Genomic DNA, 17,532 nt, shown 5'->3' with positions numbered 1-17,532 from the left:
TCAGAAATGTAGCAGAGGGCACACAACTCCAGTTCTTATCTGCCTTCAGAAAGGCAGGTGTAGGCTGGGCAGAGCAAAGCTGAACACACAATGCAGAGGGTGCCAGGGGAAGGACCCAGCCCATATTTCTCTGTACATATTTGTAGAGAATGAGAACAAGAGACATCAAGTCGTTTGCCACTATATGTGTCTATCAGCAGCAGCAGCATCACCTGGAAGCTTGTTAGAAACGCAGGGTATTACATTGTAACAAGCAGTCCATTGTAACAAGTTCCCTAGGTGATTTGGGGTTCATTAGAGTTTGAGAAACTCTGGTCTAGGCAACTATGTAATAATAAGAGCTTCCTGTGTCAGAAAATGGCCTAGATATAATGTGGAAGCCTCTGAAGCTCAATTGCAGGTATAAGCGTGCTCATCCATTGAGCTAACTCAGATCTGCTGAACCAGCTTACTGGTAAGCTTCCCAAATAAGGGAGGAAATGAGCACCCAATACCATTCAGATTTGTTTATCCTCAAGAGGCAAACAAACGAAGTCCCTGACCTCCAGGAGCCTGAAGTCTAGTAGGAAAGATAGCTGGAGTGATTATAGACCAGAAAGTATAGATCAAGATAGATAGAACAATTAAGTGGTCTACTCAGGGAAGGAATGGGTGACATGGGAGCATGCAGGATGGGAACCTAACCCAATCCTGCTGGAACGGGACAGTTTCCTATAGAAAATATCAGCTAAGCTGAAATCTTAAAGCTGAAGAGCTGAAAGAGCAGAGGATGAGATAGAGGGCCTTCTTCAGCCAGAAACCAATTTGGCAATTGGAAGTGAGACTGTTTTACTCTTTTGCATTCTTTTTTTCACCCCAGGACTTTGGAGCTGTGGGCTTACCCTAGTCTCCAACAGCAAGGATGATTCCCTTCCTGCCTTCAGTGTTGACGTAAATTTCATGGGCAGCTTTAGTAACAGGCCGTCTTCCTTTCTTTCATTCTCAGTAACTCTGTAAAGGCCAAAAGGACAGCTTATACGCTAGTTATATAGACCCTGTAGAATCACATACAGTTTGCGTGAGGGAAGTGTTTGGATGTAGCATTAAAAAGGGTTTCTCTGAAAGCCAGGATCTCTTTTTCATAATTACAAATAACAATGTTTAATATTCAAAGTAATTTACACTGGGAGCTTTAGCCCAGAGTGTTCCAAATTTTGTTAATGTCATGCCACACATACGAAATGACACTATTTGTAGGGAATGGTAAGGTAAATGGATAAGGCTGTTTGTAGGGATAGATGAGGGGCATCAGGGTTGGCAGGATTTAGAGAATGGGCTAAGGCACTTGGACTTAATGTTATAAGCAATAAAGAGACACTGAATTAATCCACCAAGGCAATTGGGAGGATGAGAGATGGTCTATCCCACTGGGTGGTCCTGGGAATGTTGGCAAGACATATTTGGCAGGAGTTGAAAGGATGAGGAAGCCCAGGAAATAATGTGGTGATCCATTAGGAAGATGTTTTAATATTCAGGGGACCAGTAATAAGCAGTTGAGGAACTATTGTGACAACAGAAGAAAGAAGATTTTCCTTCTTCCATTTTTACTTACTCAAGGAATGGATTCCATTGGAAAAGTTTAGCCTTAATATCTTTTGAGCAGAACCTCATTATGAAGAGAGATACCAGTTTTTATTCATATAAGGAAGAAAAACAAAAAGTAAAGTTACCAAGGAGTTCTTTGCAAATATTCAACCTGGCCTATGGCTATGCTTTTTCATTTCAGATATTTGAAGATGTTCGCCTTGAGAACCAACCCAAAATCCAAGAATTACTAAATTGTACTGACATTATTTTTACACATATTTTTATCCTGGAGATGGTACTAAAATGGGTAGCCTTCGGATTTGGAAAGTATTTCACCAGTGCCTGGTGCTGCCTTGATTTCATCATTGTGATTGTAAGTTTACCATCTCTGTGTCCCACACAGGCTGGGGTAGTGGTTAAGGCAGGGATCATATGGAGGCTGCTTTTCCTGTGTGCCTCATATGGATGTCTGTCTAAAATAGTTTTTCTTGTTATCATTGCCTCTTCACAGTACTTGTAAGTAGTTGTCATTTGTCTATAAGCAGTTTAGCGTTTCCTAGGTCCCGCTCCTCATACACTACACTTTATATGCTCACCACTACAACCTTTCCCATGATGGGATTCATTCACTTCTCTCCATAAGCACTGTTTATGTATAATATGTACCTAGAATAACTTTCAGTATCCTCGATTTTTTCTTCTTCCAACTTTCTATTTCTTTTCAAGACTTCTCAAAGCTGGTCAGCAGCCAACAGACTAGGCTAATATCCATCTTAATTGTCAAGCAGCATAAGAGGATTGTTCACATACAGTCTCTCATTTAATATGCATGACAATGTTCTGAATTAAGCAGCATTGTATGACACCTCCCACACTGTATACAAGGAAACCTGAAGCTCAGAGGATTAGCAATTTGTTTCAGGTCATAGAGCTGATAAGTGGTGAAATTGGGATTCACGTGTCTAGCTGTATGACACAAAAGCTAATAATAGTATTAGTGGATCACATTTATTGAGTGCTTTCTCTGTATCAAGTACTCTTCCATATGCTCCAAATGCCTTCCTCTTTTAGTTATCATAGCCACTCTGTGGCAGGTGCTACTATTTTTGTATATTCAGAGAAAGAAAGTAAGTCATAGAGAGGCTAAGAAACATGTTCAAGATTGCCCAGCTAGAAGTGGTGGAGGGGAGATACAAACCTCGTAAGCCTCACTCCAAAGCTCTTGATTTAACATTACGTCCTCTTTTTAAGATTAATTTTATGTTTACTGATACATAGTAGATGGACATATTTTCAGGATACATGTGATTATGTAATACCTTTATATAATTAAAACTGGTGCAACCTAGTAAGTCTCACTCCAGGGCCCTTGATTTTAACATTACCTTCTTTCCATCATGATATAATTAGTTAAACTTTGTCCCTGCTATGCAAGGAAGTAGATAAGACAAATACCTGAGCATAAACCATGTGGTCAGGAAACCCCACTGGAGAACCATAATGTTGTTGGTTAGCACAAATAGACCATGTGTTCATTTAATATGGACATCAATATTCTGAGTTAATCAGTATTACATAACATCTACCACATTACTAACAAGAAAACCAGAAGCTCAGAGACAAGGAAACAGAAGCTGATTGTGGTTCAGGCATTTTAGAAAGGTATAAATGCCATAGAAACTACAACAGGATTCAAAGATGGGAATAAAAACATCCACGTTTGTCAGTCCTATTAATTTCTAGAGAGCAAATAACTCTGTACCTATTATCTTAATAGATTATAGTAAAAAGAAAACCCTAAAAACTGTGTGAACAGATGATTGTTATCTCCATTATAGGGAACTCTGTTTTACCGGATACAAGCCCTACATTTAGGAGCCTGGGTCCTAAAGCTAATTGGTCTACCCTCTTTTTGTGTAACCTTAAGCAAAACATTTCCCCTCTTTTGACAATAATTTTCTCACAGGTAAAAATGAGGATGTGGACTATAAATTGCCCAAATTCACTGAATACATAATAGAAAGCTAGTGATAGTTTCACTAGAAATCTAGTGATCGCCATTAAAAATATCAAAACAGTTGTCCAAAGCCACACTATCAAAAAAGGGTACCAGGCCAAGATGGGTGGGTTTATTTATTTATTTATTTATTATATTTCAATAGGCTTTCATGGAACAGGTGGTGTTTGGTTACCTGAATAAGTTATTTAGCGGTGATTTCTGAGATTTTGGTGCCCCATCGCCCGATCAGTGTACACTGTACCTAATGTAGTCTTTTATCCCTCACACCCTCATTTCCCCTGAGTCCCCAGAGTCCATTGTATTATTCTTACAACTTTGTGTCCTCTTAGCTTAGGTCTCTCTTATGAGTAAGAACATAAAATGTTTGGTTTTCCATTCCTGAGACTAAGTGACTATTATTCACTTAGAATAATAGTCTCCGATTCCATCCAGGTTGCTGTGAAAGCCATTATTTTGGTCCTTTTTATGGGTGAGTAGTATTCCATGGTGTATGTATATAGTATATACCAAAGACTATATATATATGGTATATACACCATATATATACCATATATATAGTATATACACCATATATATACCATATATAGTATATACACCATATATATACCATATATATAGTATATACACCATATATATACCGTATATAGTATATACACCATATATATACCATATATAGTATATACACCATATATATACCATATATAGTATATACACCATATATATACCATATATAGTATATACACCATATATATACCATATATATAGTATATACACCATATATATACCATATATATAGTATATACACCATATATATACCATATATAGTATATACACCATATATATACCATATATAGTATGTACACCATATATACCATATATAGTATGTACACCATATATATACCATATATAGTATGTACACCATATATATACCATATATATAGTATATACACCATATATATACCATATATAGTATATACACCATATATATACCATATATAGTATATACACCATATATATACCATATATATAGTATATACACCATATATACCATATATAGTATATACACCATATATATACCATATATAGTATATACACCATATATATCATATATAGTATGTACACCATATATATACCATATATAGTATGTACACCATATATATACCATATAGTATATACACCATATATATACCATATATATAGTATATATACCATATATAGTATATACACCATATATATACCATATATAGTATATACACCATATATACACCATATATAGTATATACACCATATATACCATATATATAGTATATACACCATATATACACCATATATAGTATATACACCACATATACACCATATATATGGTATATACACCACATATACACCATATATATGGTGTATACACCACATATACACCATATATGGTATATACACCACATATACACCATATATATGGTATATACACCACATATACACCATATATATGGTATATACACCACATATACACCATATATATGGTATATACACCACATATACACCATATATATGGTATATACACCACATATACACCATATATATGGTATATACACCACATATACACCATATATATGGTATATACACCACATATACACCATATATATGGTATATACACACATATACACCATATATATGGTATATACACACATATACACCATATATATGGTATATACACACATATACACCATATATATGGTATATACACACATATACACCATATATATGGTATATACACACATATACACCATATATATGGTATATACACCATATATACACCATATATATGGTATATACACCATATATACACCATATATATGGTATATACACCATATATACACCATATATATGGTATATACACCATATATACACCATATATATGGTATATACACCATATATACACCATATATATGGTATATACACCATATATACACCATATATATGGTATATACACCATATATACACCATATATATGGTATATACACCATATATACACCATATATATGGTATATACACCATATATACACCATATATATGGTATATACACCATATATACACCATATATATGGTATATACACCATATATACACCATATATATGGTATATACACCATATATACACCATATATATATACCATATGTCTCTCTCTCCATATATATATATATATCACATTTTCTTTATCCACTGGTTGATTGATGGGCATTTGGGCTGAATCCATATTTTTGCAATTGCGAATTGTGCTGCTATAAACGTGTGTGCAAGTGTCTTTTTCATGTAATGATTTCCTTTCTTCTGAGTAGATACACATTAGTGGGATTGCTGGATCAAATGACAGATCTACTTTTAGTTCTTTAAGGAATCTCCACATTGTTTTCCATAGTGGTTGTACAAGTTTACATTCCCACCAGCAGTGTAGAAGTGTTCTCTTTTCACCACATCCACGCCAACATCTATCATTTTTTGATTAGTGCCATTGTTGCAGGAGTAAGGTGGTATCACATTGTGGTTATGATTTGTATTTCCCTGATAATTAGTGATGTTGAACATTTTTTCCTATGTTTGTTGGCCATTTGTAAATCTTCTTTTGAGAATTGTCCATTCATGTCCTTTGCCCACTTTTGGATAGGATTATTTGTTTTTTTACTTGCTGATTTGATTGAGTTCTTTGTAGATTCTGGATATTAGTCCTTAGTCAGATGTATAGATTGCAAAGATTTTCACCCACTCTGTGGATGTCTGTTTACTGTGCTGATTGTTTCTTTTGCTGTGCAGAAGCTTTTTAGTTTAAGTTCCATCTATTCATCTTTGTTTTTGTTGCATTTGCTTTTGGGTTCTTGGTCATGAAGTCTTTGCCTAAGCCAATGTCTAGAAGAGTTTTTCCCATGTTATCTTCTAGAATTTGTATGGTTTCAGGTCTTAGACTTAAATCCCTGATCCCTCTTGAGTTGATTTTCATATAAGATGAGAGATGAGGATCCATTTTCATTCTCTTACCTGTAGCTAGCCAGTTATCCCAGCACCATTTGTTGAATAGGGTGCTCTTTTCCCAATTTATGTTTTTGTTTGCTTTGTCGAAGATCGGTTGGCTGTAGGTATTTGGCTTTATTTCTGGGTTCTTTATTCTGTTCAATTGGTCTGTGTGCCTATTTTTATACCAGTACCATGCTGTTTTGGTGCCTATGGCCTTATAGTACAGTTAGAGGTCTGAAAATGTGATGTCTCCAGATTTGTTCTTTTTGGTTAGTCTTGCTTTGGGTATGCAGGCTCTTTTTTGGTTCCACGTAAATTTTAAGATTGTTTTTTCTAGTTCTGTGAAGAATGATAGTGGTATTTTGATGGGAATTGCATTGAATTTGTAGATTGCTTTTGGTAGTAGGGTCATTTTCACAATGTTGATTCTACCCATCCATGAACATGAGATGTGTTTTCATTTGTTTGTGTCATTGATGATTTCTTTCAGCAGTGTTTTGTAGTTTTCTTTGTAGAAGTCTTTCACTTCCCTGGTTAGGTATATTCCTAAGTATTTTATTTTATTTTATTTTCAGCTAGTGTAAAAGGGGTTGAGTTCTTGACTTGTTTCTCAGCTTGGTCACTGTTGGTGTATCACAGTGCTACTGATTTGTGTACATTGATTTTGTATCCTGAAACTTTGCTGAATTCATTTGCCAGTTCTAGGAGTTTTTTGGATGACTCTAGGATTTTCTATGTATACAATCATATCATCAAGAGGCCCAGATGGTTTTGCAGGTAAGTTTTACCAAACTTCCAAGGAAGAATTAATCTCATCTTATTCAAATTGTTACAAAGAATAGACAAAAGAAGGAAAGCTTGCAAATTTATTTAATGAGATAAACATAATATTGATGATAAAATGAATAGAACAGAAATGAATCAAATAAGAAAATAATCTTACAATTATATATCTTTACAAATCACAGATAAAGCACTCAACAAATGTGGTTTACTATTACTATTATTAGCCTTGACATCATGCAGACTGTGGTGTGAATCTGAAATTCACCACTTATCAGCTGTATGACCTGAAACAAGTTGCTGATCCTTTGAGCATCAGGTTTCCTCATCTATAATATGGTAGATGTTGCAAAGTGCTGCTTAGCTTGGGATATTGTTGTACAGATTAAATGAGAGAATGTATGTGAACAGTTCTATAATATTTATTGTCAATCAAGATTATATAAAATTACCATCATAATTTTTATTAGAAAAGCATAAACCACAAAAAGATACACAATTCAACTACATCAAAATGTAGTAAAACTTTTATTTTTGTATTCAACAATACTCTAATTACAGTTACAAACCAACTAGAACCTGGGAGACAGTATTTTCCACAACAGATCATTATTATTCACAACATATACAAATTTCCTACAGATTCACAGGAAAAAACAACCCAGAGTAAGAATGGGAGAAGTATACAAACAGCCAATTCACAAAAGGAATAAAAGTATGATGAAATATACACTAGTTCTATCACCAGTTAGCACAGAAGTGCATATTAAAATGAGAGGCCTCTTTTTACTCATTAGATTGGAAAACAAAATATATTGTTTTGAAACATGGTCTCACTCTGTCATCCAGGCTTGAGTGCAGTGGCAACCTCTGCCTCCCAAGCTCAATTGATCCTTTTGCCTCAGACTCCTGAGTAGCTGGGACTACAGGCGCCCACCACCATGCCCAGCTAATTTTTGTATTTTTTATGGAGACAGGGTTTTACCATGTTTCCCAGGCTGGTCTCAGACTCCTGAGCTCAAGCTATCCGCCTGCCTTAGCCTCCCAAAGTGCTGGGATTACAGGCTTGAGCGACTGTGCCCAGCCATGGCAAAAATTTTAAAGTTGGATAACATTGATATTTAGAAGGATATAGGAAAATGCCATGGCAAAAATTTTAAAGTTGGATAACATCGATATTTAGAAGGATATAGGAAAATGCGATCTCAAACCACTGCTAATAATTTAATTGGTACAGCCACTGTAGGGAATATTTCGCACTATATTAAGTAAAAATCACAAATGACCCAACTCACAATCCACAAATATCACTTGTTATAGATCCAAGGAGAACTCTTGCATATGTACCCAAGAAAAATGCACGCCTCTGCCCAGTGTACTGTTGTGCATAATACTGTCCAGTGTACTGTTTTGCATAATAGCAAAGAAATGGAAATAACCTAGGTATTCACCAAGGAGGAATGGATCCGTAAAACATGAAGATTTATATGCTGTACTATTCCTCAACAGTTACAAGGAGCAAACCATAAGAATATAATCAACATGATGATTTCAAAAACAGTGCAGAGTGATAAATGCAAGTTAGATTTTAAAAATAAGATAAAACTAGTAGAAGACTTCTCACTTGAAGAGTACAGTATGGTGGGAAAGAATGTGGGTGTTTCTATGTGTCTCACTGATACCTGCAAGTCTGATGGAACAGAAACTTGGGTAAGGTTTAAGGTAAAGAGGTGTATAAGGTCTCTGTAGGAACATCTCTTCTCACCAACTATGACAATGATTTGGTAAAACAGAAGAATTGCTAAACTTTGCCATCTGTTTTCATCTGGCTAGGAATAAGTGGAGTATTTGCGAGAAAGCTACTTAATAACTTAATAATTTAAATAACTCTCCAAAAGTGGTGCCATTGTAAACAAAAAGCCCATTAAAAACATTATAAATACACTGTAAATTGATTATAAATTTCAAAATCTTAATATTCTGTCATATTAACTCAATTTCTCTTCACTACTACAATGAGGTTGGCAAGATTTGTGAGGAATGTTTTTAGGTAATAGTGAACTCTGACATCAGCTTAGTCAGGACTATCCTGATTCACTTCCTATCCAGCTGAGCAACTCTTCTTCCAAGCTGAGCCTCTGAAAACTCTCCATAATAAGAATGGCTGAAGATCTGCAGCAAGCAGATTCAACTCAAGCTCAAGCATTGATTCCATTGTGATAATAGAAGCAAATCCTAATTCCTCATATGAAAGCCAATACCTTCTCGAATTGTCCTCTACTGAGCATCTGTAAATATTGTTAAGATTTAATTTGGTATACTTAACAGAGCTTTCTAATACTCAGTTCTGTCCTATTGAGAAGAAGCATATTGGGAGAGAAAATAGCATTTAATTCCCCAATAAGGAGCTATTTGGATTAGGGGAAATATTAGCAAATAATTTATTTTTTCCATGTAACTTTTTATTTTGATATCATTTCAAACTAAGAAAAATGTTGCAGGAAATAGTATAATGAAATCCACATATTCTTTCTTCAGGTTCACCAATTATTGTCACCCATCTGCTTTGTCATTTTTTTCTCTCTTTTTTTCCCCCTAAACTGCTTGAGATTAAGTTGCAAGCATCAAACCTATTACCCCTAAACATGTCAATGTATATTTCCTATCAAGGACAATGTCTCACATGATTACAATACAGTGATCAAAGTTAGAAATTTAACATTGATTCAATTAAAATCCACATCCATTTTCAAATTTTTCACATTCACCATAAAGATCTTTGTTATGGCAATTGACTATCATAATAAATTTCAATTGACTGCCATAACAAGATTCTTTAGGGTTAATTCCCTTTATGCATCCACCTCCTACCCCCACTCCAATCCAGGATCCAATTCAGCACCCCATATTACATGTGATTGTTATATCTCTTTGCTTTCCTTTAATTCACAATTCCTCGGATTTTCTATGTCTTTCACAAACAAATAACGTGAGTGCATTGTTCCCACGTTTATGGACTGTAGCTTTGGTAGATAAGGAGAAAAATGGACTTTCCAGCTGGACACCAAGTCAGGTACATTATCTGTGGCCTCTCTTCCCATCAGGTCTCTGTGACCACCCTCATTAACTTAATGGAATTGAAGTCCTTCCGGACTCTACGAGCACTGAGGCCTCTTCGTGCGCTGTCCCAGTTTGAAGGAATGAAGGTACATTCTGCAGAAGAATGGGTAGAAGTTCAGTTAACAGAGAAAGGTGGAAAGACCAACAGTTCTTTTTGGGCTGAGATTTCCTTAAATTGCCAAGCTTTTCCTGGGTTACTTCCCAGCCTGCCCAGTGCTTAGAATTTGAGGGGTAGAGAAAAGCCTAAGATATACTTTCTACCCTAAAAGCTTCTGTGACAGCCAAGATGAGCTGTAGCTTTGCCTCAGAATCCTGGGGTAGGTGTCCATAAGTCTCTAACACTGTCATCACCAGGGCACTTCTCAAGGTATCCTCAGTGGCAACAGAGAAGACCCATTATGTAGGGAGCTGAGAGCAGGGCTTGTCATGGGGATGGGGCACATGTATGTGGAGATTAAGGACAGAGCTCCAAGAGATCAAGCCCTGCACATCAGGCCCATGCTGAGAAGTTGAAGAGCCTGGTGCATCCTACCCATCTGTTATGGTTTTCTTTGCTTTTGTTTCCATAAGGTGGTGGTCAATGCTCTCATAGGTGCCATACCTGCCATTCTGAATGTTTTGCTTGTCTGCCTCATTTTCTGGCTCGTATTTTGTATTCTGGGAGTATACTTCTTTTCTGGAAAATTTGGGAAATGCATTAATGGAACAGACTCAGTTATAAATTATACCATCATTACAAATAAAAGTCAATGTGAAAGTGGCAATTTCTCTTGGATCAACCAGAAAGTCAACTTTGACAATGTGGGAAATGCTTACCTCGCTCTGCTGCAAGTGGTAAGTACAGTCAGTATGTTTTTCACTCTGAGGAGAAAAACCTTCAGAGAATCATGAATTGTTTCTCAGCTAATAAAAATGCAGTGACTCCATTGTGATAATAGAAGCAAATCCTAATTCCTTATAGGAAAGCCAATGCCTTCTGGAATTGTCCTCTACTGAGCATCTGCAACTTCATTGACTGCTGAGCCTCAGCTTCCTAGTGATGCCCCTTTAAGGATCTGTACATCTCACCTTGTCCTGTATGGCACCTTGCTGGCTCTCCACATCTCCAGGCAGAGAAGAGTGGAGCCTCAGGTGTAGGTCATGACACTTTGAACAGTTCCCTGTTTAAAGCACAGTTGCCAGGTCTTGAACAGGCAGTGCAAATACATATGGCATCAGAAAAGAACCCTTTAACTCTTAGCCAGTCTCTTTTCAGCTGTTGGGCCACAGCTTCAGCCTCTCTGGTAACTTTTAAGGTGGAAATTTCTTGTTTTTAAACTTTGTATCTTGTACAAATGAAGAAGAAGAAAAAAATCCAAGACACACATCCTTGAGTTCCCTTCTACTGTTCTTTTATTTGAGCATCCTGTCCTAGAAGGTTGGGGTATCATCTTATATATTCAGCCCACTGGGCCTCACCTGCTTTTCCATGCCATGTATCTGTTGATGGCAAGTCTACATTTGTATTATTCATGTTTTTCTGCTTTTGTTGCAGGCAACATTTAAGGGCTGGATGGATATTATATATGCAGCTGTTGATTCCACAGAGGTGAGTCAGTGTTCTACCATGTTCTGGAGTGTTAGGGTCAAGTCAGAGATATCATGACTACATGGACAGTCCAGAACTGGCGTCATAGTTCCAGCAGCTGGGGTTCTCTGCCTTGTTTTCTTTGGAACAAAACACTATGAGATACCACTGCCTAATACAAAGGATTCTTATGCATCCTCTAGTGAGTATCTGATACCCCAGTATTCTCTAAAGTCCAGTCTTCTTTCTCCATGGTGGCCAAGGAAAAACCACTCATACAGGAGATGGAGCCAGAAGTAGCAGAATCACAGGATGCCTTGATTTTCTTCTTCCCTCTTCTCCAAATGGTTGGATAGTCAGAAACCAAATTTCAAAGAGTATCTGTTTTAGATTGTGGGAAACCTTAAGACTGCACTAAATTTGCAAGGGAGACCCTCGCATGGCTCCAGACTCCCTAGTGATGGCCAACTGTTGAATTTTAGAGTTTCTAGTGATGACCAGCTGTTGAATTTTAGTTAAAGAAAAGATAATCACAGATTCCCAAAGTTGGAAGTGTACTCAGTAATCTAGCCTAGTTTCTATTTTCCAGCTTGGAAAGTTGAGGGATAACAAGAAAGAGTTTCCCAAAGCCATAGAGTAAGCAGATGGTTGGCTCAAGAATGGAGTCAATGGCAGAAATTATTGTTTCCTGTGATAGCACATGTGTGTGTTTCGACCTGTTTGGGAGTCTGCAGAGTTGATGCCTAACACCTAAAAAGTATTCAGTACCTGTGAGCTGGTACAGACTGAGTATCCCTTATCTGAAATGTTTGGGACCAGAAGTGTTTCGGATTTTGGAGTTTGTAAGATTTGGGAATATTTGCATAATACTTACAGTTGAGCATCCCTGATCTGAAAATCCAAAACGCCACAGTGAGAATTTCCTTTAAGCATGACCTTTGCATGTTATGTCAGCATTCAAAAAGTTTCAGATTTTGGAGCACTTGAGACTTCGGATTTTCAGATTAGGGATGCTCAGCCTGTAGTAGCAGTAGAAGTGGTTTGATTAGTGTTATAGCAGCACCGAGGGATGAGAATTAATCTTTATGGCCATTCCAGTTGTCATTATAAATTCACAGATTGTCATTATAAGTTAATATACAGATGATGCATAGCAACAAATCTGAGTTTGCTTAATTCTGGGTGTGTCAATAAAGTCAACTTTCTGGAAAGACAAAGCTAACAGTAGATACTTAACTGTTTATAACAATTATAGTTTACATTGTAATATTTATATATACAATGTAATTTTATAATTATATATACAACATAATTTTATAATTACAATTTATAGCAAAGGAAATATTTAAAAAATACTAATGTACTCATTTCTTTCGTCTTTTCGAGTACATGACCTTCACTCTAGTTTGGCTTTGACATCCATCTGTGCGGAGGTGGAGATGGGGAGTGGGGAGGAAAGGTTTTGCAGATGTGTAGTAGACAAGGTGTGTGGCTTGCAAATGCTCCAAGAGTGAGTGACAGGTGGGTGGAAGTGTGTGGAGGGGTGCCTGTTTTGATGCCGGTCCTGATATGTACTGGTTGTTGTATGCTGGCTTCTAGCTTGATGACTCTTGTCTATATAGTCACCCAGCACTCTGCTGGCCTCAAATATTGAAGTTGTGGTTGTTGAAACTGTGAGCATTTTCCCCGTCATCTCCTCCTGGCCTTAAATACTGGTACTCTGCCATATCCTCCCCATGGTCCCTGGCAGTCTACTCCCATCCCTTGCTGCAAGGCCCAACATGACAGGCCCATGGCTATCAACTCCGTGTCCAAGCCACATGAGAAATGAGAGGTTCAAGAGACTTCTCTCTGTTCAATTATGTTACTCAAATCTCTTAAGTCAGCCTGCCTGCCTGATATATCTCAGGCCTTCCCAGTAGTAATTCCTTCCAGGAAATGCAGAAGTAAAGCAAGAATACCCTCTTTGCCTTCCATGTTTCCCTCAATTTACTGCATTCCAACCCCCCTTTCCAGACCCAAAGAGGGATAATCAGGACACACATCTTGCAGCTCTGATTTTCTGTCTCTGTTTATTTTTCCTACATTTCCTATGGACAAATTGGGTGAGCTTTGATAATTTCATCTTCTTGTCTAAATCTCCCTCCAATAAAACTCTCCACCTTCAAACCTTTGATCTAACAAAGAGGGACATGAAGGAGTACAGACATTCCTATATCTCAAAGCAGTAACCTAACATGCAAGACTATTAGCCCACTTGGCAATTTTATTTTAAATGTCCAATGCTAAATATTCTTTCCATTACGTTGTTTCTGTACTAATGTCTACCTTTTGTTCAAATAAATGGATGCCTCAAGCAAACTTGTACTAAGGTCAGGTAGTCTTCATAGCAAAAGAGAGAAATAATGTTTTCAAATAATTACCTTCATTACACTAGTCTACATTGTGAGTGTTGAATAACAAATACCATAAATGCATTAAACATTAGTCAGAGCTATCAGCACTTATGTCTTTGATGTGATAGAGGGAAAAAAAGTGAAATCTTTTTGCCACCTGCCTGAAAGTGCTTGAAGCCAATAACAATGCAAAGGACTTGGATGAAAGGGCTCTTAGGTGATTTGGGTTGTACCTTGGACTAGGAGAGCTTGGTTGGAGTCAATTTGTGTCCATTTTAGAGCTCGATCATTTATTCATTCATTTAGATATTTATTCCATGTGTATCAAAAATCTACATATCAGAAGGTATGCTAGGCACTAGGAAGTTAAGAGTGAAAGGACATTACCACATATTAAGTAAAGCAGTCGGCTCTATATGGGGGTCATAGTAGTTCAACAACACTTAGTAGTTTAGTCACCTCTGCCCAAGGTGAACGTGCCCCTCCTCTGGTGGCCTCACCTCCAGTCAGGTTCCCTCCAGTTACATACCCATGTGGACATTCCATATGGATGACTTTTTAAAAAGACAAATGTGATCATACCACTCATCTCCCTTACAGTCCCTCAATGATTCTCCTTTGCTTAGAATAAAAAGCCCGATTTTCCATCACCCCAGGTCCCCGCCACATGCCATCACTCAAGCTGAGCTGCGAAAACTGAAAGACAGGCTCCCAACAGGGGCTATGGCTGTTAGGAAGAGGCTATGTAGTCAATGTTGCTGCTAAGAAACACCTTGGTCTTCTAGATAAGGTAGTTAGAATGCTTATATTTTTCTCCAGTAATTGTTTTTTTCTCTTATTAAAAAAATTTCTAACAGAAAGAACAACAGCCAGCGTTTGAGAGCAATTCATTCGGTTACATTTACTTCGTAGTCTTTATCATCTTTGGCTCATTCTTCACTCTGAATCTCTTCATTGGCGTTATCATTGACAACTTCAACCAACAGCAGAAAAAGATAAGTATCTGGGTTGTCTTGATTTGGTAATTTTATCTCTGTCCTCCAAATGCATTAACAAAACATAATTCTGGCCTAGAATGTTATACAAAGTAGCCTTTATGATCTGCGCAATAACAAGGAGGGAGCCTCCCATGTCTGCCTGGAGATGATCCTCAAAGATGAGGCTGAAAGAAGACTGAAAACATCTGGGTTTAATTAAGTCATTACTTTTATTCTCTTTTACCTTCTTAATCAATGGACATTGCTGCTATTGAGATGAAACCCATTAATAACTGAACCCTAATAGAACAACAACCACCAGGATTAGTATTTATTAAATATGACACTAGGGTCATATTTTAATAACCTTTCAAATGCACTTTATTATCTACTATAAAAATAATATACTCTCCTTTTCCTGCCAGTGTGTCCTGGCCCCCAGCACCCAAGCCTCAGCAGATCTATCCACCCTACTCGGAAAGAAGATGATTGGGGAAGAGGCAGGGCTAGGGAGGTTTTCTTCCCTATGCATTGTAATAAACACATGTTTATTTTGCTGATTCTAAAATCCACAGGAGCTTTGTAGTGAATGTGGAAAATCAAGATAAAAAGAAAATTTAAATCACCCAAAGGTGGCCACCAAATGATAACCACTTTAGACCATGCCTCTTATGATTTTGATATAATCCATTCCAGTCACTTCGTATTACTTTTACACAGTTAGGATTACCTTACATTTTTAATTTTGTAGTTTTGACCTCATTAGTTATAAGCTTATGTCATAAAATTAACTTCGCTATAAGAATTCTCAGAGCCTCTGGCAGGGCGTGGTGGCTCATGCGTGTAATCCCAGCACTTTGGGAGGCCAAGGCGGGGAAATCACTTGAGGTCAGGAGTTCGAGACCAGCCTGGCCAACATGGTGAAACCCAGTCTCTACTAAAAATACAAAAAATTAAGCAGCTGTGGTGGTACACGCCTGTAATCCCAGCTACTTGGGAGGCTGAGGCAGGAGAATTGCTTGAACCTGGGAGGCAGAGGTTGCAGTAAGCCGAGATCGCTCCACTGCATTCCAGCCTGGGCAACAGAGCGAGACTCCATCTCAAAGAAGGAAAAAGAGAAAAAAAAAAAAGGAATTCTCAGGGCTGAATTACATTGCATATTATGGATAGACCATAATTTATCCTGATCATTCCCCTCTTTGGACATTTATAGGTTGTTTTTAAATTTCTTGCTTTTCTAAAATAATTATGACCATTTTTAAAATTCTGTGTATCTCTGATTATTTCTTCAGCATAAATTCCTAGAATTACAATATTAAAAGCATTGAAGACATATTGTCAAAATACCTTCCAGAAATGCTGTGCTAGGTACCCTTATTCTGCAGAATATGAAAATGCATGGTTACTGAGATCTTATCATTCTAATTGTTATATATTTATTATCTTTTTTAGACTGGTGGGGAAAGTATTATCTCATTGTTTTATATTTATTTATTTGATCATTAGTGAGGTTACACACTTTTTCACAGGTTGATGGCCACAAGTATTTCTCCTTTAAGAGTTTTTTATTTATATCATTTGTCTATTTTTAAGTCTGAGATTGCCATCTTTTTTGTATGCATTTTTATATAATAAGTCCAATTTGTGACATGCATCTTATATTTTTGTAATAACATATTTAACTTATAGACATTAGTATTTTTCAGAGTCAAACTCCCAATCTTGTTATTTTTGGCTTTTTTTTAATTGTACTTATGAACTAAAGGCATTTCTCAATCCCCAAATCAAGTAACTAAATATTCTCCTTTGGTTTTCCTAATTGTTTTATGGCTTTCTTTTATTTTTCCTCTGGACTCTCATAATTCATCCAAAATGTACCTTGATACCAATTAGCCTTCTTAGCATCTGCTGGGAAAGTTGTTCCCTGTTGTTACACAAACTGTATTGCTTCTGCTACTCAGGAGTGTGTGATGTAGCATCCTCTCTGTAATATGCATCTTGATTGCTATCAATACCTGCAATTTGGATGTCAGCCTTTGTGATTTTAGATTTAAGCTTACATTAGAAATCATCGTTTTGATCAATCCACTATATCCTTTTG

The 17,532-nt window shown here is 36.8% G+C and overlaps 1 protein-coding gene across 3 annotated transcripts in view; it reads left to right on the top strand.

Moving 5' to 3' along the window:
* Positions 1–17,532, top strand: part of SCN11A (sodium voltage-gated channel alpha subunit 11) — a 110,620-nt gene that overhangs the window by 73,683 nt on the left and 19,405 nt on the right. The window contains exons 19-23 of one of the 3 annotated variants that reach the window (XM_054681698.1): positions 1,766–1,939; positions 10,476–10,577; positions 11,062–11,325; positions 12,026–12,079; positions 15,312–15,453. In XM_054681698.1, the coding sequence (XP_054537673.1) occupies positions 1,766–1,939; positions 10,476–10,577; positions 11,062–11,325; positions 12,026–12,079; positions 15,312–15,453 (736 nt within the window). The remainder of the gene's footprint in view (positions 1–1,765; positions 1,940–10,475; positions 10,578–11,061; positions 11,326–12,025; positions 12,080–15,311; positions 15,454–17,532) is intronic. The other 2 variants (XM_016940746.4, XM_016940747.4) reach the window with 2 other exon arrangements.

Source organism: Pan troglodytes, chromosome 2 (genome assembly GCF_028858775.2).
Source record: "Pan troglodytes isolate AG18354 chromosome 2, NHGRI_mPanTro3-v2.0_pri, whole genome shotgun sequence".
Taxonomy (NCBI): Eukaryota; Metazoa; Chordata; class Mammalia; order Primates; family Hominidae; genus Pan; species Pan troglodytes.
Note: the sequence above shows the minus strand (reverse complement) of the source record. Positions and strands in the feature narration are given on the sequence as shown.